Source organism: Barbus barbus (genome assembly GCF_936440315.1).
Source record: "Barbus barbus genome assembly, chromosome: 39".
Classification (NCBI taxonomy): domain Eukaryota; kingdom Metazoa; phylum Chordata; class Actinopteri; order Cypriniformes; family Cyprinidae; genus Barbus; species Barbus barbus.
In genome coordinates this window covers 26535381-26562372 of record NC_136717.1, presented here as the reverse complement: position 1 = coordinate 26562372, position 26992 = coordinate 26535381, and the positions used below count along the sequence as shown (strand labels likewise).

General features: G+C 34.6%; 1 protein-coding gene across 1 annotated transcript in view; it reads left to right on the top strand.

Annotated features, from left to right (window-relative positions):
• The window catches only part of LOC306858302 (receptor-type tyrosine-protein phosphatase zeta-like), a gene marked incomplete at its 5' end in the record, with an annotated part of 44360 nt that overhangs the window by 12991 nt on the left and 4377 nt on the right, over nt 1-26992 (top strand). The window contains 21 exons of the mRNA XM_079398755.1: nt 9779-9958; nt 10434-10585; nt 11331-11426; nt 11523-11589; nt 11678-11835; nt 14629-14779; nt 15987-16171; nt 16337-16463; nt 17107-17159; nt 17239-17725; nt 20083-20556; nt 21571-21715; nt 22063-22154; nt 22450-22535; nt 22837-22857; nt 23054-23150; nt 23251-23333; nt 23992-24126; nt 24432-24566; nt 25030-25193; nt 26794-26929. Coding sequence (XP_079254881.1) covers nt 9779-9958; nt 10434-10585; nt 11331-11426; nt 11523-11589; nt 11678-11835; nt 14629-14779; nt 15987-16171; nt 16337-16463; nt 17107-17159; nt 17239-17725; nt 20083-20556; nt 21571-21715; nt 22063-22154; nt 22450-22535; nt 22837-22857; nt 23054-23150; nt 23251-23333; nt 23992-24126; nt 24432-24566; nt 25030-25193; nt 26794-26929 — 3224 coding nt within the window. The remainder of the gene's footprint in view (nt 1-9778; nt 9959-10433; nt 10586-11330; nt 11427-11522; nt 11590-11677; nt 11836-14628; nt 14780-15986; nt 16172-16336; nt 16464-17106; nt 17160-17238; nt 17726-20082; nt 20557-21570; nt 21716-22062; nt 22155-22449; nt 22536-22836; nt 22858-23053; nt 23151-23250; nt 23334-23991; nt 24127-24431; nt 24567-25029; nt 25194-26793; nt 26930-26992) is intronic.

The following is a 26992-nucleotide window of genomic DNA, read 5'->3' as shown; positions in this document are numbered from 1 at the left end:
AATAGTATAATTATGTAGAACAGGTTTGTGTCAAATTTCCTTGTAATTTTTTTTAAAATGGTTAAAATAAAATAAAATTAATTTTTTTTAGATGTGTATTTTAATAAAAAGAATTTAACAATATTTTTGACAAGGAAATCTGAGACCTGTTTGTTTACAATGTGATTACAATATGTATAATAAACGTAATATAAATATATATATATAATTGTATATATTTAAATATATAATTTAAATATATTATTTAAAATATAAATTTAAACAAATATATTTAATTAAAATTAATTTTATAGGTGTATTTCAATATTAACCTATAATTTATAATAAAAATGTAAAAAAAAATATATATATATTTTTTTTTTTACAAGGAAATCTGGAAACATTGTTTTTTTTGTTGGTATTTATTTATTTGATTACAACGTGTAATGAATATAAATAAATATAAAATGATAGCTATTTAAATATAATAATAATAATAATAATAATAATGGACAGAAGTTAAAAATAATTTATGAATAATAAAAAATCATTTATAAAAATAGATGTATTTAAATATTTCATCAAATTGTTACTCCATAGCTGCTTGATTTAGATCATCATATTTAAAATGGTTATGTAATTTATTTTTTAAAATTCCTTTTAGTCACTTTTTATTTGTAAAGCACTTTACGCAGTCCATGTTTCAAATCAGCTTCATGGCAACATCATGTCCTTGTGTCTTAAAGACATCCGTAAGATAATCACTGCTTTCACGTTAAAACTACTGCGAGTCTGCATCGAGTCAAATCTTACTGTCTTGTGAAATCTTGTTTGTCTTACTGTGAAGTAGAGTAGGATACAGACTCTGTGTGTGTGTGTGTGTGTGTGTGTGTGTGTTCAGTCAGTCGAAACTAAATGAATTAACATGTGAAAGAAGAGTCTTGATTGTGAAGCCCAGCACAGACCTGTGGAGAAAGAGAACGAAACACGTTCCTCTGTTTTAAATCTGATTGTTTCAGTAAAGCTCTCTCTCCACAAACAAAAGTGGTCAAGCTTGAATGCTAATTTGTTCATAGACTCTCGGTTCTTCAGCTGACAGTCACACAGTGACTCTGTAACACTTCAGAGTCCCTCCTGATGTGTGGGAAATGTCTGTTTTTTGTTTGTTTTATTACTCTTTTTATTATGCACTAATTGTGAATTAAAAAATCAACATATACTGTGGTCTTCCAGTCTGGTCACCCGGTTAAATGAGCAATATCCCATGAATTATTCCACAGGATGTTGTTTCTCTCCAGATCCTCACCGACAAACTTTATTTTCTAATCCGTATTAGCATCCATTACTGTGGGAACATTTAGGAAAATGTAACAGTCCATATAGCTTTTAGAGTGAAAATTACAGAAATATTTTTTGATTACACCTACATTTTTTTTTTAAACAATGTTCAATTAGAAATTGATAAATAAATAATAATTAAATGTTGCAGATTTTCATTTAGAAATTGCTAGTAAATGTATTTGTTTAAAATGTTAAATATATGAATATTTCCTAATATAATATACATTTTATATATCTAAAAAAATAGAATATATTACATTTAAAATAAATATATTATTAATATATTTGAATATTTCAATGAAAAAATCAATCTCACAAATTTTCAAGAAATTTCTAGCAAATTTATTTGTTGAAATATTTAAATATGAATATTATATAATATATATCATACATAATATATCTTATAAAACTTATATATGTAATTAATTTTAAATATAATTTTGAATAAATATATGTAATAGTAATATATTTAAATGTCACTACTTTTCATTTAGAAATTGCTAGTAAATTTATTTATTGAAATATTTAAATATATGAATATTATCCTAATATAATATTAGAATATATATTTTATATATATATATATATATATATATATATATATATATATATATATATATATATATATATGTAAATAAAAAAATTGAAAATGTAATATAAACATAAATTGTATTATATGGCTTATAAAATTATTATATTTTTTTTATATAATTTTGAACATATGTATTTTAAATATTTCAATAAGAAATAAAATTAGTAAAATTCACAAAGAATGGCCAGGTAATGCTTGAATTAAATGTGAAATTTTAAAATAAAGACTGTAATAGTATTTTTGTGTAAAACGTACTCCAATAATTTGTTGTTATATTTACTTTACTTTTTGTTTTACAGTATAGCCTTTAAAGTTTCTACATTTCATGGGACAAGCAAATCCCAGAATGCCTTGTTGACGGGGAAAAACATATGTAATATGCACTGATATTTGTAAGTGTAATATTTCATCTAATAATTGTGTGCTTATGTAAAGCGTTTCAAATCAGTCATTTATGAGGCTCAGTTTGAATCAGCATGCAGCTGTTTATGTAGGCAGTAAATGGCTGGACTGCTCACTTGGTTTCGGGACAAAGTTCTTACATGATGATGGGTTACTGTAGCATGTCAGTCCCCCGTGGAGCCTGTTTTCCAGAGCCCAGGGGTGTGTGATTCCTGCCGCTGGCGCAGGTCCCGTCTCCATCTGCTGCGGGGGCCGTCGCTCATTCCTCTAATCATCTGAACGCTCTGATAACCTGCGGCCTCCGTCCTCAGCTGCACCTCTGCGTTACTGCTCATGATCTCACTGAAGACGTGATGTATGTACAAATACATGTGTCTCTAGAGCAAATGGGTAAATGTTGTGTTGAAGTGTAAATTACTGATCGATCGCATTGCTCTATGGTGTTTAAACAAGCTTAGTTGTCATGGAAACGGCTCCACAAGTTAAGGCTAGTTCACACTACAGGATTTTAAGCCCGATTTAAGCCCGATTTGCAAGTTAATGAGCTCGCTGACTGGTCGGACTGTAATCGGGGGAAAATCTGCAGGTGATCGGCGCTCCGCGATCTTTATGTGTGAACTACACAACGATGCATCAAAGACGCTCGCTGACGCGTCGCCGACGCCAAACAAATATCCAGCATGCCAAATATCTGGACCGGTCGGCCGACTCGACATCACGTAGTGTCAGGTGTGGTGACGAGCTACAGCCAATGAAAGAGCAAGGCATGGGTTGAGGTCACCGGAAGAAAAACAGCAGCAACTTTGCTGAAAGAAAATGCTTATATTTTTGCACATAAGCTTCTTTCACAGGCTTTTGGCTGCTATATTTTTTATTAGCCACCAATAGTTACTGTTGCCATGACCGACAAACACTCACACTACTCAATCTCACGCAGTGAAAAACACATCGCAGAGCAGAGAGGAAACTGACCACACACTGACAGAGAAGACAGAGCAGGTTACTGCTGATATGAAACAAGGTCTCAGGACTCTCAGCTTTTAAATCGAGTCATTTTTAAATAAATACAATCAATAAATACCTTTTTGTGGCTCTTCAATGTGTCGTGACAGATCACTGTATTGCCTCAGTTCAAACACGTGAACCGATCATCTTTTCATCATCATTTACTTAATGCACGAAATGAACATGAATAAACATCAGAAGGTGTTTAATTTCAACCGCGGAACACCACAACGACTAAAAGACAGACGATCAAGTCATGTAGTCTGAACAGCACAGCGATCTGCCGACGTGTAAAGTCGTGTAGTGTGAACTTGGCTTTACTCACATTCAAGCTACATCCTATAGCGGCTGGTCATCCTCACAGGATATAATGAATGTTTTATATAAAGGAAAAAACTTGGAATATAATTATATATTATGAAGAAATAAAGGACAGTTTAAACTTAAATAATTTGCAACATTCATTTGTTGAAATATATAATATTTAACTGTATCGATAGTAGCTTAATATATATCTTATATAATATATCTTATAAAAATTATCTGTATTATTTAAAATATAGTTTTAAACAAACCTATTTAATATGAATATTTCAATATTTCAATAAATAAATGCAGCTAATTATTTAAGTTTAAACAGTCCTCTTGTTGTTATTGTTTAAGCTTTGGTTTTATATTAAATAAAGTTTTAAATACAAATATTTAATATTTAAATATTTTGATAAATAAATGTCACTAAGTTTAAAGTATCTTTTATTTTAGCTTTATATATGTATATATATGTGTGTGTGCATATATATATATATATATATATATATATATATATATATATATATATATATATACAGTATACACACACACACATATATTTTATAGTAAATATAGCTTTAAATAAAAATGTTTTATAGTTATTAAAAAATATTTTAAATATTTTAATTAAATGTCGTTAATTAAGTCTATATAATTAATACATGTTTTGTAATTTTAACTTTTATAAAATTAAGTATAAATATATATAATTTAATATAAGTTAACAATAGTTACCAACATTTATCATATTAATATTACATATATTTGTTTACAATTATATTTAATATAACAATACAAATAATATTATATATAATTATATAATATTTATATTTTATTTAAAAATAAAAAATAAATTAATTACATTTTAAACTTAAATAATTAGTGACTTTTAATTGTTAAACTATTTAAATATTTGTGTGAATGTCTGTGGACTCAAAGGAGTAACTATTCACAAAAACACACACCTTCTCTGATGGTCAACAATTAAATTGTTACGTGTCTGTTTCTGTTCAGTTTGGTTTTGCTCATATTTGGTTCTTCCTGTTTTAGTTCCTGTCCTAGTTTTGTTAATCAATGATCGTCTTCACCTGTGTTAGATTAATTATCTTGTTTCCTTGTTTGCCCGATCCCTTTATAAGTCCTGAGTTTTCCCTCAGTCCTTTGTCCGATCTTAAGTTAGCTAAATGTCAAGTGTGTGTTGATGCCCTTAAATAAAGATTACTCCTTTTTGTTTATTCCTTCATCGAGCGCCTTCTTTACTACAACCACCCGACCATAATAGAAGATCGGACCTGATGACAGACAACATCATGCGATGGAGGCGGTTGGTTTTGGTTCCCCGGAAGGGAGCTCCGGAGATCCACAGCTCGCTTCCCCAGTCTGCCACGAGTTGGTGGATTCCGCCCGCGACGAATTGGTTTCCGCCCGCGGCGAAGAGGATACTGCCGAACATGGCGATGAACGTTCCACCCGCGGCGAAGAGGATATCGCCGTGTCAGGCGTTGAATTTGAATGTTCCGCCCGCGACGAAGAGGAAACTGCCATACACGGCGAGGAATGTTACGCTGTCCGTTGCGAAGATGGTTCCGCCGCCTATTACGGCTCACCCCGAGCCACCGAGGGAGGAAGTTCAGGTGCCGGTGGGAATTCTAATTGTGTATGAGGGAATGTCATGGACTCCAGTGCCTGCTCCTCGCCAGTGCCCTCCAGTGCCTACTCCTCATCAGAGCCCTCTAGTGCCTGCTCCTCGCAAGTGCCCTCTAGTGCCTGCTCCTCGCAAGTACTCTCCTGTATCTCCGCTGGTTCCGCCCAGCTCTCCTGCGTCTCCGCTGGTTCCGCCCAGCTCTCCTGCGTCTCCGCTGGTTCCGCCCAGCTCTCCTGCGTCTCCGCTGGTCCCGTCCAGCTCTCCTTCGTCTCCGCTGGTTCTGTCCAGCTCTGCGCCTCCCGTGCACCCTCAAATGTCCGCGCTGCAAGAGCGCCCTCCTGCGTCTCCGCTGGTCCCGTCCAGCTCTCCTTCGTCTCCGCTGGTTCTGTCCAGCTCCGCGCCTCCCGTGCGCCCTCAAATGTCCGCGCTGCAAGAGCGCCCCCAAGAGCTCCGTGATCCACCTTGGGCTCCCAAAAAAAATAACACCGCCATGGCCATCCAAGCTTTCTGATCCGCCAGGGCCATCCGAGCTTTCTGATCCGCCAGGACCATCCAAGCTCCCTGATCCGCCATGGGCATCCAAGCTTCCTGATCCGCCATGGCCATCCAAGCTCTCTGATCTGCCGTGGTCTCCCGAATCTCCAGTCCCGCCATGGCGTCCCGAGCTTCCAGTTCCGACATGGCCTCCCGTGTCTCCTGATCCGCCATGGCCTCCCGTGTCTCCTGATCCGCCATGGCTCCCCGAGTTTCCAGTCCCGCCATGGCCTCCCGAGTCTCCAGTCCCGCCATGGCCTCCCGAGTCTCCAGTTCCGCCATGGCCTCCCGAGTCTCCAGTCCCGCCATGTAGACCATAACATAAATAGCATGTTGCAAAATAATTAAAAAACAAAATTTTAAATAAAAATATTTAATTTGACTTCTCCTTTGCTGAATTTCTTTCGTGGAAACTGTTGTGGATAATTGGCTGGTGTAATCAGACTGAATGTCAGTGTGGGTGTCATTATGGAGGGGGAGGAATACGCAATAACCATTCCCATCTGTGATTGTTCTCACGTTTGTTCCCATGCGCCATAATTCTGCGGCTCGCTTCAAAGGCCAAAACGCATCCTACCTGTTATTGCAGCCTTCCATCAGACCTTACGTGCTGTTAGAAAAATAGAAATATTCAAAATGTCAGAGCAGCCCAGAGGTCTCAAAATCCTTGAAATTACTTCAGGCTCTGTGTTTATGCCACATCCGCAGACTAGCGGTTACCATAGCAGCAGCGCTTCTCTTTGATTACAGTGTATGCATGTGTGTGTGCATGTGTGTGTGGCAAGACGTTTTAATCCTTCTCCTAGTTCAAGTATGTTTTTTCATGCTAATAAATGTCTAATAAAAAGTAGTATCATAATTAATAGGTACTGGTATCTAATGTCTAAAATTTTGTAGAAAGCTACTGGTGTCAGTCCTCTGTCGTGTGTGTCATATGTTCCTGCCTCTTGTGTCCATATTTGGTTTGTTTCCTGTCCTTGTTAAATGTTATCATTAGTTAATTCTTGTCCAGCCGTGTTCGTCTCATTATCTATGATTTACCTGTGTATTTATAGTCCTGTCTGTTCAGTTTTTGTCTGGTACTCGTTACTCCCCGGTGTTTGATGTCTGCCTTACCTTGTCCTGCCCGGTCCTGCCCTGATGTCTTCATTAAAGACATATTTGAGTTTACATCCTTGTCTCCATGTTCCTTGTTCCTCCCTCGTGTGTGCACCGTGACAACTGGTACCAAAGCATTCGTAGCTAATGAATAAGTGCTAATAGCTAAAGAATAAGGAATAGGAAAGCGCTAGTGTCTAAAGAATGAACACTAGTAGCTAATCCCGTAAGAAAAGTAACCACGGTTTTACTACAAATAAAAAAATAATAATAAAACATGGTTATTGTAGTTAAACCATGGTAACCACAAATTAACCAAGGTTTTGCTACATTAACCATAGAGTTTAACCATGGTATTTGTAGTAAAACTCTGGCTATACAAGTGGTAATCAATCCGCCAAAAAATAAAAATGGTTACTACACTTTTACTATAATAAAACCATGATTCATTTTCATAAGGGATAAATAAACATTAGTAGCTAAAGAATATGCACTAGTAGCTTAGCACTAATCACTAATCACTTAGTAGCTGTTAATAATTAGCAGGGGTAGCTAAAAAATAAAAAAGGTAGAAGCCAAAGAATATGTGCTAGTAGCTAATGAATAACCACTAATAGCTAAAAAATAAGCATCAGTAGCTAAAGCACTAGTAGCTAATGAATAAGCGTCAGTAGTTAATGAATCACCGTCACTAACTAAATAAGCGCTAGTAATTAATGAATAAGCGCCAGTAGCTAAATAAGCATCAGTAGCTATAAGTGCTAGTAGCTAATGGATAAATGCTAGGAGCTAAAGAAAAAGCACCAGTAGCTAAAAATAAGCATTAGTCCTTAATGGCAAACACACTAGTCGTTAATAAATAAGTACTAGTAGTGTGAAAAGAGATGTTAGTACATTTTAAGGATTAAATGTTAAAACAGCTTGCCATATCGTGTGTCTGCTGGATCCAGATGCGCACCGCTGCATCCTGACAGACTCATAGCTCAAAACACTGTTTTCCTGTTGAATGTGGAGCCATCAATCAGGCAACGATTGTCAATATTAAGTAGCTCGTGGATGTGGTTCTGCTGTCCTCACATGGTGGACGTGATCCTGTATAGCCTGTTAGGGATGTTTCAATTATGTTGTAGCTTAAGAGGGTGAAGAATTGCCACCCAGGAGCTGAAAGTGAAATCACTGTGAAAATATACACGCTAATCGTCCTGCTAAGGAACATTAGAGCTGATAATTCAGATCTATAGCGTCTTAAAGACACGTCCTCGGGGACACTTTTAATCAGCTGTGTTTATGTTTATGTGTGTGTGTGTGTGTGTGTGTGTTTGTTCAGTAATGTCCGTTGCCATCTGCTCTGTGAGTTTATCATCTGCTGAAGTCAGTGTGATATATCATAGCGCTCGGTTTATGTGTTCAACACCACTGCAAGTGGCATTATTCTATTCTGATCAGCACTGACTCTTCATATGCCATACCATGTACTTCAGTTTGCTGCCATATGCCTTTGGTTTAAATTTTTGGCCTTTTTATTAGTAGTGTACAATAGAGATATCAGGAAATTTTAGGTAGAAATCAGGAAAATGTCGAAACACAAATTTGAACCTCAACGTTTTAGAAAAAGCACTGAATCCAAGACATAGGCTATGTTTTAATAAAATACATAAAATAAATATTAAGATATTAATAGTTAAGATATTAACTATAGCTTTTTGTCTCTTTATAAGAAATATAATGCAGAAAAGCCTTCTATCTGCATTTTTGAGCTTAAAATTTGAATAAAAGGGTAGTTGACATGCAACGTCCAGCATTGTGATATGATATATTTTATCTAAAACTACGTCAGCCAACATTTTTGTTCTTGTATAATTATCATCATTGCAGTTATGATCTCATATTAACTGAAAAGCTACATGGAGATACTTTTTTTTTTTTTAAATGTGAAAAATTAAAACAGATATTTAAATACAAGAGTGTGTGTGTGTGTGTGTGTGTATATATATATATATATATATATATGAATTTATGTGTGTGTGTGTGTGTGTGTGTTTGTTTAATATTTAAATATATCTTAGTATTATTTTACATAAATTATATAAAAAATATAATATTGATATTATATAACATATTTATATGTTAATGTTTTATTTAAATATATATATTACAAATTGTTTTTATTTTTATTTATTTTTCGTTATTTTGTATTAGTGTTCACCCTCAGATAAGTGTTTTTTTTGTGGACAGCTGCTCTATTATAATATAATATAATATAATATAATATTACACTATATTATATTATATTATTTACAAATGTGTAATAAATGTTTAAAATAATATAAACATTTAAAACAAATATTAAATTTTTTTAATATTAATATAATAATATTATTATTACTATTTAATAATATAAAAAAAATGTTGTTTTTGTGGATAGCTGCTTCTTTTTGTATTTCGTAAAACTACTTTTTATAACATTTTTATAGTTCTTGTATAATTATTCTACATGCTGAGAGACTATATGCAATATTTCTGCTTTCATAAATATTTAATATTTATGTTTTTAATTATTTTTTAATTATTAAAATATATTAATATAGTCACACTGCAGGACTATTTAAATGAATAAATAAACAAAAAAAGCAATTTAAAAGGTTCCAAGGCAGAAATATATACCAGTTATAAAACTTTCGCCTTATATGTTTACATAAATTGACCTAAAAATCAAAATAAATTCAGGTCAATATTTGGTGCAATAATTAACACAGCATATCTTTACCTGATTTGCTGCAAGATTGATGTCTGACAAATTGCTCTTGTAAGTTGCTTTGGATAAAAGGGTCTGCTATTATTAAGATTCGATTATTCACCCTTATTCTTCACAGGCGCCCTGAACCAGAAGCACTGGGCAACGAAATATCCGGTGTGTGGCAATGCCAGACAGTCTCCCATTGACATCAGCGAGGAGTTCACGCAGGTCAGGGTTCAGTACCAGAACCTGCAGCTGGAGAACTGGGACCAACAGACCACCGAATCCACCACTATCACCAACGACGGCAAAACAGGTCTGTGCTGTTTCCATATGTGATGAAGTGCAGATAAAACCTGTCTGTCATTTGAATTCCCTCTTTTAACCAGCACTCAGTGAAATTACACTGACATATTAACTCTCCAGAACGATGGCCTGCGATGAATGCAATTACAACCTGAGACTTGCAGACTCACTGGCAGACTAATGGAGCTGCTGTAGAATCAAATCTACTTGTGTTTCTTTCTCATACCTGTGAATGGCAGCTGGTCGTCTTTTAGAGGGTCTGTGCTTTTACAGGAGCGCAGGAGAAAAGCTGGCGCTGAATCTTTTGTTCTTATTTGACACTGTGAGGGTGACAGATTATTCCAGCACAAAAGGCAAATCTTAAAATGAATCTTTGATCAGAGGTGAAAGCTGAAATATGAGCAATTAGGCGTCCTGAATGAAGAACACAATTACACGTCAAGCAGTCCTTGAGTTTGTGTGTGTGTGTGTATCGTGTTTCTCAGTGGTAATCAGCCTGAACGGTCAGTACTTCATAAGCGGAGGTGGGCTCAGATCCAGGTTTAAAGTGGGCAGGATCACGTTCCATTGGGGCCGATGTAACGCCACTTCAGACGGATCTGAACACAGTTTCGACGGAAACAGTTTCCCCCTGGAGGTAAAGTTCACCACACGTCTAAATCGCCATAAATCACTCTCTGTAATATTGAAGATAATGATGGCAATGCATTCAACAATGTATTTAACATCCATAATAATGTGACATAATCATAAGTGTAACAGTATTCAGTAGAAAATATTCTGGGAGGAATTTAATAGAAAGTTAATAGAATTTAATGTTTGAATTGTGGAATTATTATTATTATTTACCTCTGTGACACTGTATCCATAAAAATGACAAATAAATATATAACTAATAAATAAATTAATTAATGAGTAAATAAAAAAAAAGCAAAAGATTATCAAAATAAATTAAATACCTTCCATTCCAAGTATTTAATATGGATAGACTAATTAAAAAAAACAATTATAAATTGAATTTTCAGTGTAAATATTTTTCATTTTATTTTATTATTTTATCATTACTGGGATATATAATTAAACATATCAATACCTTCCATTCATTCCAATATATCAATATCAATACCTTCCAATCCAAAAAATAAATAATAATAATTAATAAATAAAAAACATTCCTTTCCAATTATTTAATATGTCTCATTACTGGGATATATAATTATAAATATATGAAACAGATATTAAATACCTTCCATTCATTGAATTTCCAGCAAAAAATAAATAAAAGGGTAAATTAGGTCAAATGTGATTTTATGATTTTATGTTGACTTTAAGCCAAATTCATGCTAAAAATGAAATAGATTTAAGTTGTCTCTCTCACACAGATGCAGATTTATTGTTTTGATGACGAGGAGTTTGAATCCATAGACAAGGCGATAAGTAGCGGAGGAAAGGTTACTGCTGTCGCTGTCCTTTTCGAGGTGACATTTTCATCAAACACACACAAACACAACTGTATATTAACTCATATCTGCAGCCCTTTTATCATAATGACCTAAGTTTGGTCTGTTTCTTAGGCCAGCATTGAAGACAACCAGGACTATGCAGCCATCATTGAAGGGGTAAACAGCGTGAGCAGATTTGGTAAATCCTTTTTTTTAAGATTACATCCACAAAGCTTTTCATTATTTCAAATTGCAATAACAAAAACACAAACATGCTTGTATTGAAGGTAAAAGCAGCCCTCTGGAAGCGTTTTCTCTGCTGGCTCTGCTTCCACAGTCCACTGAAAAATACTTCATGTACAACGGCTCGCTCACCGCGCCGCCCTGCTCCGAGAACGTGGAGTGGATCGTGTTTAAAAACACAGTGGCTATATCAGAAACACAGGTCAGGACATCTGTTCTTCTTCCACTTCTGCTTCAACTGTTGAGTCTGTGGCATCCCATAGAACCGCTTGCGGGAAAGTTATGAAATTTGGCACATAGATAAAGAACAGTCCGAACATTAACCACAACAAATTTGGAGTCTCTAACTCAAACTCCCTAGCGCCACCATCAGCTCAAATTTGAACTCATGCTTTTGAACCATAATGGCTGGAAACAAAATTCTCAAACACGGAAACAAAATGCAGTTTTCTCCAAAATTAGCTTGTCAGATTTTCACCAAAATTCAGACTGTGCTGGCAAAGAGTTATTAAAAGCTTTTTAATAGATCAAACCAAACTGGGTCTGAGGCTGTATTTTCTTCTTCTTCAGCTTCCGCTTCTTCTCCCTCTTCTGCTATTGAGTCTATGGAAACCCACAGAACAGCTTGTGAGAAAGTTATGAAATTTGGCACACAAATAGTTAACAGCCTGGATATTGATCACACCAAATTTAGTCTTTAACTAAAACCCTGTAGCGCCACCAACAGCTCAAATTTGCACTCATGTTTATGCTAATAACACTTGAACCATAAGAGCTAGAAACAAAAATGTGTGATTCAGATTCCTTTTGTCAATATGAATCGATTGCATTCTATGACTTCATTTTCCATCATTAAAATTTAGAATTTTTCGAAAATCCTACTTTTTTCAAACTAGATGGTTTGTCCAATTTTCCCAAAAATGGTCACAAATCTTCTTCAGACCATGCTGGGAAAAGGGTATTAAAATCTTTTGGATAGATGCAATCGTTTTTCTCCTTGCTTCTCTTCAGCTTCAACATTTGAGTCTATGACAAGCCATAGAACTGCTTGCGGGAAGTTGTGAAATTTGGCACACGGATAAAGGATAGTATGAACATTAACCACAGCAAATTTGGAGTCTCTAACTCAAACTCTGTAGCGCCACCAACAGCTCAAATTTGCACTCACTTTATGCTAATAATAACTTTTAAACCATAAGGGCTAAAAGCATGATTCTTTTTTCTGACAAACCTACATTTTCAAATTTCGTACTAGACGGTTTGTCAAATTTTCACTAAAATTGGCTTGGATTATCTTCAGACCGTGCTGACAAAAAGTTATTAAAAGCATTTTGATAGATCAAACCAGTCTTGTATAATTCAAAATTTGGCCAAATTTGATGGCATGATGCCAAAATGGATCTGAGGCTGTAGTTTTGCAAAGCTTTGGCACATTGACACCAAACCTTGTGAGTGTCATTGTCACCTAACACTAACCCACTAGGTCAAGACTGATAAGCAATTACGACCAAATATTTATTTATGGGTTTTCAACCATTTTGCTTAAAATAAAGTCAGCAATTCAAAATAAGTCAAAATAAAGTAAATTAAAGGCAGCCACTGGCATTATTGTGTGTTTGTGTGTGTGTGTGTGTGTGAGAGAAACCCCTCTCTTAAAAATGTAGCATGGTGAGTTCATCCCTGACAGCCCCTTTAAGCTATTCTCAAGCAAACGGAGGCGTGCATTAATATTTCAGCTGGTCACAGCCTGACGTGTAGATCAGAGATAAGCCCTGGATGTCAGCGACACAACTTTGCCTCTCTCATCCAGCTGCACTTTAAAGCTCAGTTTTCAGATGCGAGGAGGTTTTTTGTCATGGGGGTGTGTTGCTATTTTTTCTTTGCCCCTGTGCCTGATCCACTTTAAGCACAGACTGTTTCTTGAGCATGAAATTTTGATGTGTGCGAAGTACAGGCATGCTGAAGTAAAGCTGATGAATCTTCAGCGCCGGTTCGTTGTGTTGTCTGATCTCATTACTGACCCGCAAGCTGTTCACACTCATTTATCTTGATTTCAATTGAAATGCAATCAGTATAAACAAAATATAAATTAACTTGTTAGTAATGCTTGGTTGTGCAAGCAAATTCTCATACTTGGTGTTTTATTTTTTGTGTAATGATATTTGTTGTATAATACTCTTCTTGCATAATGTATAATGTCTTATTGTACAAGAAAATCAATATTTATTGATTGATTGGCTATACTAACTCACTAGTTACTATAGCCAAACTAAACTAACTAATGAGATTATGTTCAGTCAGCCAGTCATCATCCAAAAATAAGTTTAACTTGTTTCTTATGTATTTGATTATTTTCTTTTCTTTTATTTATTTATTTATTTTACAGTATCTTATCTATGTATTATGCAAAATGTTTTTTTATTTAGTTTTATTTGTAAAAATATTTTTTAAAAATATATAATTATACTTTTTAATTAATTTTTAAACTTTTCTTTATATATCTGGTTTATTGATTATATTTTCAATGATCTTATATTTTATGAAAATAAAAAGTAATATATATTTTTTTGTTTAATATATATTACTAAAACTATTTTACAAAATGTAACTATTTAATGAATTTAACCATTTTTGTCTCCTTTATATATTTAGGTTTTTATTCATATTTAATATTATTTTAAAATATTTTATACTTTTAACACATTTGACTATATTATGCATATTTTTTAATGGATTTTATGTATATACTGAGTGTTTTTAAAATTTACAATGATCCTATTGTTGTATGAAAAAATAAAAGTTTATGCATTTTTTTATTTATGATTAAAATATTTTATGAAATGTAACTATACTATAATAATAACTATTATTATTATTATTTTCTATATTCTTATTTATTTAAGTTTCTATTATTGTAATGAAACTGAAAGCCAGGTCTGATCTGGATCGTCTCATGGTCATCTCCTGATTCCCGTGTTTTGTTGTGTGTTTGTAGCTGGAGGTGTTCTGTGAGGTGATGACCATACAGCAGGCAGGATACGTCATGCTGACCGACTACCTGCAGAACAACTACAGAGATCAACAGCAGCAGTTCATGGGACAAGTGTTCTCGTCCTACACCGGCACAGAGGAAGTTCCTGCACCCAGTATGCATACCACACACACACACACACACACACACACACACACTGTACAAAATAATGATCAGAGAGGAGCAAGAGGTCAAACCTCCTCCTTTGACCGTGGACACGCATACGTTGCACTTTTTAAAACCCTGTAGCGAGTGTTGCTAGGTAACCCTACTTAGTCGCTTTTCCAAGAAAACAAATGCACCAATTCTGTTTCAAACAGAGCTGACTGAGAAGCAGTTTTGTAAGTTATTACTATTCTACTAAGTTACGGCTCCTTATTAGAACAAACTGTTCTGCAATAACATGATGCTCTCTCAGGCTCTCCCTCTGAATATTCACAATATAACATACTGTCTAGTGTCTTATTGCTTAATCTTGCTTTCCTTCCCAAAAAATTAGGCTAAAAATTACTTTTATTTAGTAGTTTACTTTTACTTACTTAAAATCGCTCAATTTGTTAAATAAAATTTTATTAAAAAAAATATTTGAATATGTAGCTAGCTATACTTTTTAAAATCTTCGTTATATATTTTGTTTATTGATTATATTTTCAGTGATCCTATTTATGTTTTATGAAAAAAAACGTATATATTTTTATTTTATTAAAAAAAATATGTTTATAAATATTATGAAAATAATTTGTCAATTTTACTATAATCTTTAATCAGTTTTTACTATATTTACATTATTTATATTTTTATTTTATTACAAAAATAAAGGCCCGGTTTCACAGACAGGGTTTAGCCTAAACCAGGATTAGGCCATTGTTCAATTAGTCATTTTTATAAACGTGCCTCAGACAAAACATTACTGGTTTACTTTATTTACATTTTAGTCTGAGATTAGGCTTAAGCCTTGTTTGTGAAACCGGGGGAAAATATAAAGAATATTTTTATTTGATATTATTTTAAAAATATTTTATAAAATGTAGCAATACTTTTTAATGAATGTTACTAAACTATGTATTCTTTGTATATATTTTATATTCATATTAAAAATATTTTAATGATCTTATATTGTATGAAAAAATATTTTAATTTAATATCATTTAATAATATTATATTTTACAAAATGCAACTATACGGTTTATGAATATATATTTTTTTAATTATTATTATTAATACATATTTTTTTATATGATTAATTTCAGATTCAATTATTGTAATGAAACTGTGCACACAACTCCGTTTTACCAGTAATTTGTATCTCTTGCTGTGTTCAGCGTGCAGCTCTGAACCGCAGAACGTGCAGGCCGACTCTCAGAACTACACCGGTATGGTGGTGACGTGGGAAAGGCCGCGGGCTGTCTATGACACCACCATTGAGCGCTACTCCGTCACCTACCAGAGACTGCAGGGCAGAGACCCGCCAAAACAGCAGTATCTCACAGACGGAGACCAGGATGTGGTGAGTGCTTTCAGACGTCGGCCATGATTAATATAACTGTGATGAGTGAAGTACAGTAGGGACATTTCACTCAGTGCTGTAAAACCATCGCTGATAGTTCAAGGTTACACTGGTCCTGATGGTTAGAAACAGGTGTTATGGTATAATATTTTCTTGTTTTTCCAGGGGGCCATTATCCATCATCTGCTGGCGAACAGTAGCTATGTTGTCCAGGTGGTGGCGCTCTGCACCAATGGCTTGACGGGAAAAATGAGTGACCAGGTTATTGTGGACATGCCTCTCGAAGACCCTGGTAATCTCTGGTATCATAAATACCTGGGTCATATTTTACACCAAAATCAAAACATATTTTAGGACAATTAAGAATGTTTAAGGAAGGATTTCGACAATTATTTTCCGTTAGGTGCATGTACAATAACGAAAAAATCTTTCTATATGAAAAATCTTGTATTATTTCCATAATGAAAAATAATAGATTTTTTTACATTTTATGTTAGAATTGTACTTTACAAATGTGCCTTAAATAAGCATTCAATAAAAAAAATAATAATAATAATAAATAATAATTATTATTATATGAGTATTCATCATGGTAGTATTTGTTTACAGAATTTATGAATTATTTAAAAAAAAGGTCTGGTTACAATAAATATACTAATAATAATGGCGACGATTGTATTATTATTATTATTATTATTATTGCATCCGGTGATTTATTTATTTATTTTTTATTTTTTTGAGCGGGGGGGGGGGGGGGTGCTTAATTTTTATGAAAATGTTATTAATTTTTGTAAAAATATCTCAAATATCAAAATTTCTGGTTTTGGGGTAAAATATGACACTGATTTTTTTTTTTTGTGTGTTTTTCACCCTTTTATATAGCATGAATACTAATTTCTTTGAAGTAATTTATCAATATTTTTTTGATCCTGAAGTAAATGAGCCCGATCCCTTTGGCGAGTTAACAGAATCAGAGGAATATAATGAGGTGAGAATTTATCATCTATATTCAGAAACAAAATCATAAATTACTGAATCATGAGCATCATGACATGTTTTGTTTTCAGGAAACAGCTCCACCTGCTTCCAAATCTCTGCCTGGCCGAAACCTCATCCGTGATTCCGGAAGTTCCATCTCCATCACCACGGCAACGGACCAACCAGGCTTGCTGTTCCCCGTGTTCAGAACGACCCCCATTACAGTCCGCCGGAAAATGACAGAGGAGTCCTCACTATCATGGTCACCTGACCAAAACAAGAGCAGAAATGAGACCAGACGGCCACTGAACAGACTCCTTCCAGAGGACAGCGGCCTGCTTCCTCACAGCAACATGCTGGTCACAGACGTCTACTATGAGGACAGCACCACAAAAACCACACCAGCTCAAGATCAGGACCAAGAAACCTCAACCACGATGGCCCAAACGTCAAGCACCACCACTAAACCTGTATTAGATGCAACCGCAGCAGCTAATGCTAGCACTGCCAGCACTGGATCGGCCATATCAGCGTCTATGAAGATCACTTCTCAGACCACTCAGCCCCTGTTTAATGGTAAGACTGGCTTTTTTGGGTGTTTGCTCAATCAAAACTTCACTAAATGCTTACTTGCTTGGAGCGAAATGATGGACACACTGGAAATGACTAGCAGTAGTACTTGGGTAGTTTAGTGATTACAGTGTTTCCCAACTTTATTCATCTGAAGAGCTGCTTCATTAACATCACCCTTGTGAAAAAGAAGTACACTTTAGAATACTGAAGTGTTTGAGTGCTTATTACCGAAATAAGCTGTATGTAAGTGTCAACTGAATGTATTGCATGTTAATTGCAGTTAACTAAGCATTTTAATTCAAATGCTATTATAGCTAGAGTGCCTTTTTGACACGTTTAAGTAGGACTCAAATACATCTTAAATAAATTTTCTGTCGAATATAATGACAAGCATTTATGTTAAACATGTTTTTAAAATGTTTAATGTCTAATTAAATATGCATGTCTTTTATTAAAATATATTTTGTAATGACGAAATTGCAATTTAGTACATTGAAAATATTCAACAATACTAAATAGCACACTACAGTTCAAATTATAATCAAATACTTTACATGTGCTTTAGTATGTTAGTTAATGCATCAAAATAAGTGTAGCCTACTACTTTAAAGCATGACAAAAAATGATCAAAATATAATGATTTAAAATATACTTAAAAGTAAAACTTTTTAAAAGTGTACTTAAGTGTGTTAAGTAACAGTCATGAAAGTGTACTTAATTTAAATGCGCTTAAATAGCCTTTTATTTAATTAATATTATATAATGCGCAAGTACAAGCTTGTTAAAATATTTGAAGTACACTACAACAGATTCAATTAAGTGCACTTATTTTCACAAAGCGAAAACCAGAAACGCATTAATTTTGATATTATTTAACATTAACAGTATTACAATAATTCATGTTTAAGCTACAAACCACTCATGCTTAGGGTAGGAAAATTCTCTTAATCTCATTAAATCTTCTTGTTTTCATAAGTTTTGACAGTTCTAGAGTTCTAAACTCTCTCTAATGGTGAATTTATTTCAAGATGAAACACAAATGAGACATTTGGCAAATGTAAAGTCACTTTTTGTTAGGGTGGAATTTAACTATTAAAGAAGCTCAACAAGTATGTATGTAGAATTATCACCTGCAAGCAAATGCAATCTCATATAGGTAACAAAAAAGTACAGTTAAACTGTCTTTCCGAATCTGCAACTGGATGGGAATCACTGTTTTAAAGGGACAGTTCACCCAAAAACAAACTTCTGTCATCATTTACTCACCCTCAAGTTGATCCAAACTTGTATGAGTTTCTTTCTTTTGCTGAACACACAAGATCATTTGAAGAATGTTGGCAACCAAACAGTTGACGGTAGCCATTGACTTCCATAGTATGGAGAAAAATACTATGGAAGTCAATGGCTACCGTAGTCTCAGCCTCAGACGTCACCGCCACGGAACATTGGCTAAACGTCTGATGCATATGGCACACTTTTCTGGAAACACTTCAGGAATGTCGAAGTCGTCATCTGACTGGTTGAATTAAACCGGATTTCCGGGAGACACAAGTGTCGCGTTTATTTTCGGCATGCCGGGAAACAAAGATGCCGTGGCACCAAACCCCCCCTAAGAAAGAAGAAAGCCGTCATGTTTACAACTGTGATGACGAACACTTATCAGGGTCAACTAAACGCTGGATTTTCAAAAGTATGTGAAATATTCAATATATGTGAAAATTCGCGGCATAGAATCTTTAAAATACATCCGAGTTTCACACACCGGTTTGATATTGTGGCGACATTTCCACGCTCCCGAAACGTGACGCTAAACGAAACGAACTATGATTGGTTGTTTGACGTGTCGGTCAAACGGACTCATGGTTGGGCCTTGTCCAGTGAAAGCAGACATCTATTCCAGACCTTCAGCCGTCAGTCTGAAGGTCTGGCTACGCGATACTATGGCTACCGACATTCTTGAAAATATCTTCTTTTGTGTTTGGCATAAGAAAGAAACTCACATAAGTTATACAGGTCATGCATGAACTATCCTTTTAAACTCAGAAACACTCAAGGTGATGGTTGTGCAATTATTACCATATATATTGAATAAAAACCTAATTGCCGTCTTGTGCCACAAATCCTCAAGATTTTAATGCACCTGCTGGACTCTCTCTTCTCTGCTGGTTTGCTCACTCTTCAGATGTCGAACGCGGTGTGGTGGTGGTTCTTCTCTTGCTCCTGTGCTTCTTTATTTTGCGCATGGTGATGGTATTGCAAGATAAATGTAGATTAATTTGGCTGGTTTTGGTACTTCCAATCGCTTCTTCCCTCCACCATAAATGGCTCTTTAGCACAGATTTGAAGTCTTAACTCTCTAGACGTGTTTGTTACAGCCACATCGTTCAATAATCAAAGGGTATCAATGGTTCACGAAGCCTCAAATCTCTATGAATCCTCAACTACTCTTCTGGAGGAGGGCTCTGCTCAGCTTCCTTCTTCAGGAGAGTTCAGCGGATCGGGGTCCGCGATCTTCCTGGAGGAGCTCGACCGGGAATGGGCGCTCGACCAAACCCGGTCGGCTCTCAGAGACTCCCGTCTGAGCTTCAGCGGTAGATCTGAAGATGAAAACCGAGAGGGATTGTCCTCTACTTTCTACTTTGAGAGCGAACGAGAGGTGGCCACCACCGGAGAGCCAGAGAACCAGGCGTTTCTCTCATGGGTGACCTGGTCAGCTGAGTCTGACTCTGGCTCTGGTCAAGGAGGGTCAGTGAGCTCTCAGAGCGATGATATTCCCATACAGCTCGTAATTCCTCAACGCACTCTCCGAGAGTCAGAGGAAGACCAGAGCGCAGGTAAAACTCGCACGTGATGTCAAAATTTGGAGCATTTGGAGAGTGAAAAACATGACTTCTTGTGTAATTCTCGATCATTTCAGTGGGGTTTTATTCACAAAAATGGCAATGACACTGCAAAAAAATTATTTTCATAGTAATTATGACCTCTTAAATAAAAATGAATTGAAACCAAAACTAAATAAAAATAAAACTTAAACCTAAATAACTTAAATAAACATTAACTTAATTTATTTCAGCTAGTTTTAGCGAGACAATATTTCTCATTTTTACTTAGTTTAACTTGATGTACTAAAATAACAACAATAAATAAATTAAATTAAAAATAAAAATAAATAAATAGGCATATTTTAAAACAACTAATAAAAATGACAAAAATACATAAAAATGAATAATACTTAAAATTAAATTTAAAATGGAAAATAAAAAATAAAAACTGAATTTAAACTATTAAAATTGGTTTATACTTAAAACAAGAATACATATATAATAATATATAATAATGGGAAAATGGGGTAACATATTCTAACTTAATTTATAGGAAAACAATTTTTATTTTTCTTTGTGCACACTGGCAGATATTCTTCATTGATTTGTTATGTTGTTTTTATTATAAAGTCACTTAATTTAGATTTTTAATTCAAATTTTAATTTATAATTCTAATCTTTAATTCTGTAATTTTGCTTCTCAAGTAAATGTATCTTGATTTAAGAATGTTTAGATATTTCACTGAAAAACAAGACAAAAATACTTTTTGAAAATAGTTTTTGGAGTGCACAGATTAGCAAAGTGATTTAAGATTAGAAAATATTGCAGTGTGGTTTTTATTGAGGCGAAGCACATTAAATGCTTTTACAACTCTTGAGAAGCTAGCAGTTGGATTATTTGGTTGTGTTTTTGTAGCTCCTTGAATGTGCCCAATTCTGTGTAATGTAACGAATAATGTGTTTATCAATGAGATCATTGATTAATGGATGGGTCAAGGACAGTTTTGCTCCTGTTTCCCTGATCAGAGGCGAGTAACAGCAGTCCGGAGTCTCGTGTCGGGATGGTGGGAGGCACAGAGAAGGAGAAGAGGACGGTTGTTCCTCTGGCTGTGGTTTCCACTCTCACTGTCCTGTGTCTGCTGGTGCTGGTGGGGATTCTCATCTACTGGAGGTATAAGATCTTCACACACACGCCAGTATGTTAGTGTTTGCTTTCAGATTACATGTGCATGGCCATGCTTTCCCGAGTTTTCAGGAGAACACGTCCAGGTCACATTTAACCCAAAATCAAAAGAAAAAAAAAAAATCAAGAAATGTTTTGGAGCATTTTATGACAATCAGGCACATTCCTCACAATTCTCACTGCTGTATTGTGTGTGTGTGTGTGCATTTTACTTGTGAGTTGTTTTGTTTGTTGGTCCCTTTATTTGGATTAAATTCTCTCTCATTTTTTGCTCTCATAATGTAAAAAGCTCATTAATGTGCTTTTAATTTTCATGTTCCATCTGTATCTTACAGAAGGTGCTTTCAAACGGCACAGTTTTATGTAGAGGACAACATTTCAGGCCGAGCCATATCGGCCCCATCAACACCTCTTCTTCTGCCAACAGGTAACAAAAGCTACTCAGATCAAAAGATTATATTTTATTACAATCATTCATTTATTTCGTGCCTTGTCATTTAATTATTTTTTTATTTCCATATTGTGTAATTTATTTATTTAATGCCTTATCATTTTTGTTTGTTTTAATATCAGTTTTAATTATTTGTTTGTTTATTTTCATGTCTTGACATTCATTCATTTCATGCCTTGCCATTTATTTATTATGGCATGACATTTATTTGTTTATTTCATGCCTTAGTAGCCATTCATTATTTATATTTCCAAATCTTTTTTTTCAGCAGAGGACAATGAAGCTCTCCCCGTAAAGGAATTCGTAAAACACGTTGCTGATCTTCACACAAATCACACATTCTCCAAAGAATTTGAGGTACTTGTGATTTTTTTTTATCACTTCTTACTCAGTTTTTTGACATTTCTTAATACGTAAGCTTAAACCTTGCAGCTTATTATGCAATATAAACATATCAAATAGTGCATTAATGTCATAAGTTCATGATTATGAGTGCAACGGGGCAGCAAAGATGTACAGATGTCTGCATGGACACCCACACAGTGTCTAAACCCGCCTGTAGCATGAAAACACATGCAAATGTACCTGCATTGGCACCTCTCTGTTTGTCCCGGACTTTCATTGTGCTTTTCTGCATTCTCACCCCCTCCCTTATTAGATCTTGAAAGAATCTTACGAGGTAAGACACATCTCCCTTTGTTTCAGTGTTTCTTGTCACTTGTTCTTTTGCATTGTTGTTATTCTTCTGTTCATTGTATTGACATGTCAGTGTTGCTCTTTGCATGGTTAATATGCATGATAAAGTGTAATAGTTTGGTAATGGTTATGATTTGAGTTATGATTTTGTCAGTGACGGGATGAAACGTTTCTTCTAGGAGATTCAGGGCTGTACGGCGGACATCGGCATCACTACGGACAGCTCCAACCATCCAGACAATAAGAGCAAGAACAGATACATTAACATCCTGGCCTGTATGAGATGTTATATCACTCATCCATAACAATATGAGAGGTGTACATGCATTTATAAATAAAAAACATGACTAATAAGATTTGTTTTTGGTACTCTCAGATGATCACAGTCGAGTTAAACTCTCGCAAAACTCTGAAAAAGATGGAAAAACAGGGGACTACATTAATGCCAACTATGTGGATGTAAGTGGAAATTTTACACAAAATTTTAAATGCTGTAATGATAAAACATAATTGTTTTTGCAACATGTCTGATGGCCAATATACCGTATATACTACCATTCAAAAGTTTGAGGTCGGTAAGTTTTTAAATGTTTTTTTAAGCATGTTCTGCTCACCAAAGTACAGTAAAATCAATAAAAAATTGTGAAATATTATTACAATTCAAAATAAGTTTTCTATTCGAATATGTAGTATTCCTGTGACGTAAAGCTGAATTTTCAGCATCATTACTCCAGTCTTCAGTGTCACATGATCCTTCAGAAATCATTCTAATATACTTCTCAAGAAACTTTTCTTATTATTGTTGAAAACAGTTGTGCTACTTCATATTCATATGCATGGAAAGTTCAAGAGAACAGCATTTCTATGAAACAGAAATCTTTAGTAACATTATACATTTCTTTACTGTCGCTTTTGATCGCGTTTAATGCATCCTTGCTGAAAAAAAATGTGAAATTCTTACTGATCCCAAATTTTTGAACAGTAGTGTACTTTTAGAAAAGTGGACACAATTATCAAACGATGCAGTCTTAAAATTGCCAGATGTTTGATTTATTAATTGGTCTGTCATTAGTGTTGGTAGAAGTGATCATGGTCTGATTGTAATGATTATTTTTAGGGCTACAATCAGCCGAAAGCATATATAGCCGCCCAGGGTCCGCTGAAGGGCAGTCTGGAAGACTTCTGGAGGATGATATGGGAGCAGAACGTGGGTGTGATTGTCATGATCACTAACCTGGTGGAGAAGGGCCGGGTAATACTTGTATCACTCTTAGATTAGATCATTTGGTTACACGGTTAAAAATAAACATTTCAAAATGGGGTTTTCAAAGCAATGCGACTGAACCATTTTTGTTCCCCAAAGAACCTTATTCTACTACTGTATAAAGAAAGTTCCATGGATGGTAAAGGTTCTTTGTGGAACCATCAATGCCAATAAAGAAACCTTATTTTAAGAGTGTAATGAAATACATGCAAAATTTGATATAAAACAACAAAAAATTGGTCAGATGAGATTCCTAATTATATGTGTATGGTGTGTGTGTGTGTGTCAAACAGAGAAAATGTGATCAGTATTGGCCCTTGGAGAATCAGGAGGACTATGGATGCTTCCTAGTCACGCTGAAGAGCACCAAAACTCTTGCTTACTTCACGCAGAGGATGTTCACCTTGAGGAACGTTAACGTCAAGAAGGTCAGTAACTATGCCACAAACATGAGGATATGAGGATATTCCCAGCTAATAAAGAACGTTCTCAGAATGTTCTGGCACGTTATGAACAAATGTTCTTCTAGTATCGTTAATAGAGTTATCTGCTCTTTACTTATATTCCAAAAACATTAGCACAAAAACGTTATATATACAGGTATACATCATGAAATTGTTTAGTTGGATGTTCGTCTAACGTTTTTTAAATGTTTCTATTTGTTGCAGAATGTTCAGAGAACATTCAAAAGTAACATTATAAAACGGAATGTTCCTTTAATGTTGCTGGCAAAACAACGTTTTTAAAACTGGACATTTTGAATGCTCAGGAAACATTCAGAAATAATGTTTCATGACTTAATGGAAATGTTAGAAAAATGTTCTTAGAACATATTTTTTGTTAGTTAGGTTGTCTGTTTTCAACACTTTTTGCTGTCTTTTCCCCCGTCAGGGCTCACAGAAGGGCCGCAGTCAGGAGAGGACGGTGCTTCACTTTCATTACACTCAGTGGCCCGACATGGGCGTCCCAGAATACACTCTGCCCCTGCTGTCGTTTGTGCGGGCGTCCTCACAGGCCAGGACAATTGATATGGGGCCTGTGGTGGTGCACTGCAGGTAGACATCAGTATAAATTTATAAAGCATAAAGTAATTATGAAGTTATTATGGTCATTGATTTGACTGCACTGACTCTATTGGATGAGAACAAAACCTGAACTAACTGAGCTGGATAATGACAACATTTTCTTCTGTTATACTGACTTCTGTCAGTAATTAGTTTCATAATTGATGAACTCTGCAACATTTACATTATTATTTATCGAAGCTTATTTCCAAGTAAGAATTTCAAGATGTGAAGTAAGAATTCTGAGAAAAAAGTGAGAATTGCAAGATGTAAACTCAGAATTCCAAGAAAAAAGTAAGAGTTGCGAGATGGAAGCTTAGAATTCCAAGAAAAATGTAAACTCAGAAATCCAAGAAAACGGTAAGAATTGTGTGAGTGTAATTCAGAATTCCAATAAAAAGGAAAACTCAGAATTCCGAGAAAAAAGTAAGAGTTGCAAGATAGAAGCTTAGAATTCCAAGAAAAATGTAAATGCGGAATTCCAAGAAAATTGTAAGAATTGCGAGATGTAAACTTAGCGTTCCAAGAAAAATATAAACTCAGAATTCCAAAAAAGAAGAAAAAAAAATATATAAAAAAATAGCGAGATGTAAACTCAGAATTCCAAGAAAAATGTAAACTTAGAATTCAGAGACTTGCAATATGTAAACTCAGAATTCCGAGAAAAAAGTAAGAGTTGCGAGATGGAAGCTTAGAATTCCAAGAAAAATGTAAACTCAGAAATCCAAGAAAACGGTAAGAATTGTGTGAGTGTAATTCAGAATTCCAAGACAAAGGAAAACTCAGAATTCCGAGAAAAAAGTAAGAGTTGCAAGATAGAAGCTTAGAATTCCGAGAAAAATGTAAATGCGGAATTCCAAGAAAATTGTAAGAATTGCGAGATGTAAACTTAGTGTTCCAAGAAAAATATAAACTCAGAATTCCAAAAAAGAAGAAAAAAAAAATATATAAAAAAATAGCGAGATGTAAACTCAGAATTCCAAGAAAAATGTAAACTCAGAATTCCGAGAAAAAAAGTAAGAGTTGCGAGATGGAAGCTTAGAATTCCAAGAAAAATGTAAACTCAGAAATCCAAGAAAACGGTAAGAATTGTGTGAGTGTAATTCAGAATTCCAAGAAAAAGGAAAACTCAGAATTCCGAGAAAAAAGTAAGAGTTGCAAGATAGAAGCTTAGAATTCCAAGAAAAATGTAAATGCGGAATTCCAAGAAAATTGTAAGAATTGCGAGATGTAAACTCAGTGTTCCAAGAAAAATATAAACTCAGAATTCCGAGAAAAAAAATTAAGAAACGTGACGTAAACTGAAAATTCCAAGAAAAAGAGTAAGAATTGCAGGATAGAAACTCAGAATTCCAAGCAAAATGTAAGAATTGCAAGATGTAAATTTGATTTATTTTACTCATTTTAATCAACACTGAAACAACTGAATAAGGATTGAGTTGAATAAGGACACTATTCTTCTTTTAGAGCTGTTTTACTGCTGAAATAGTATTAAATATAACGCCCTATAAATAAAGGTCACTTGTAAGAATTTATAATGGCGACATACATCAAGATGTCAATTTAACATGTTTGAATGTGTGATTTGCAGTGCCGGTGTGGGAAGAACAGGAACCTACATTGTGATCGACAGCATGCTGAAGCAGATAAAGGAGGAAAGTACAGTGAACATCATGGGATTCCTCAAACACATTCGGACCCAGAGGAACTATCTGGTGCAGACTGAGGTTTGCCAACATATATTACTTCAAAACATACCTTAGGTTGTCACGTCACACGCAACATGAACA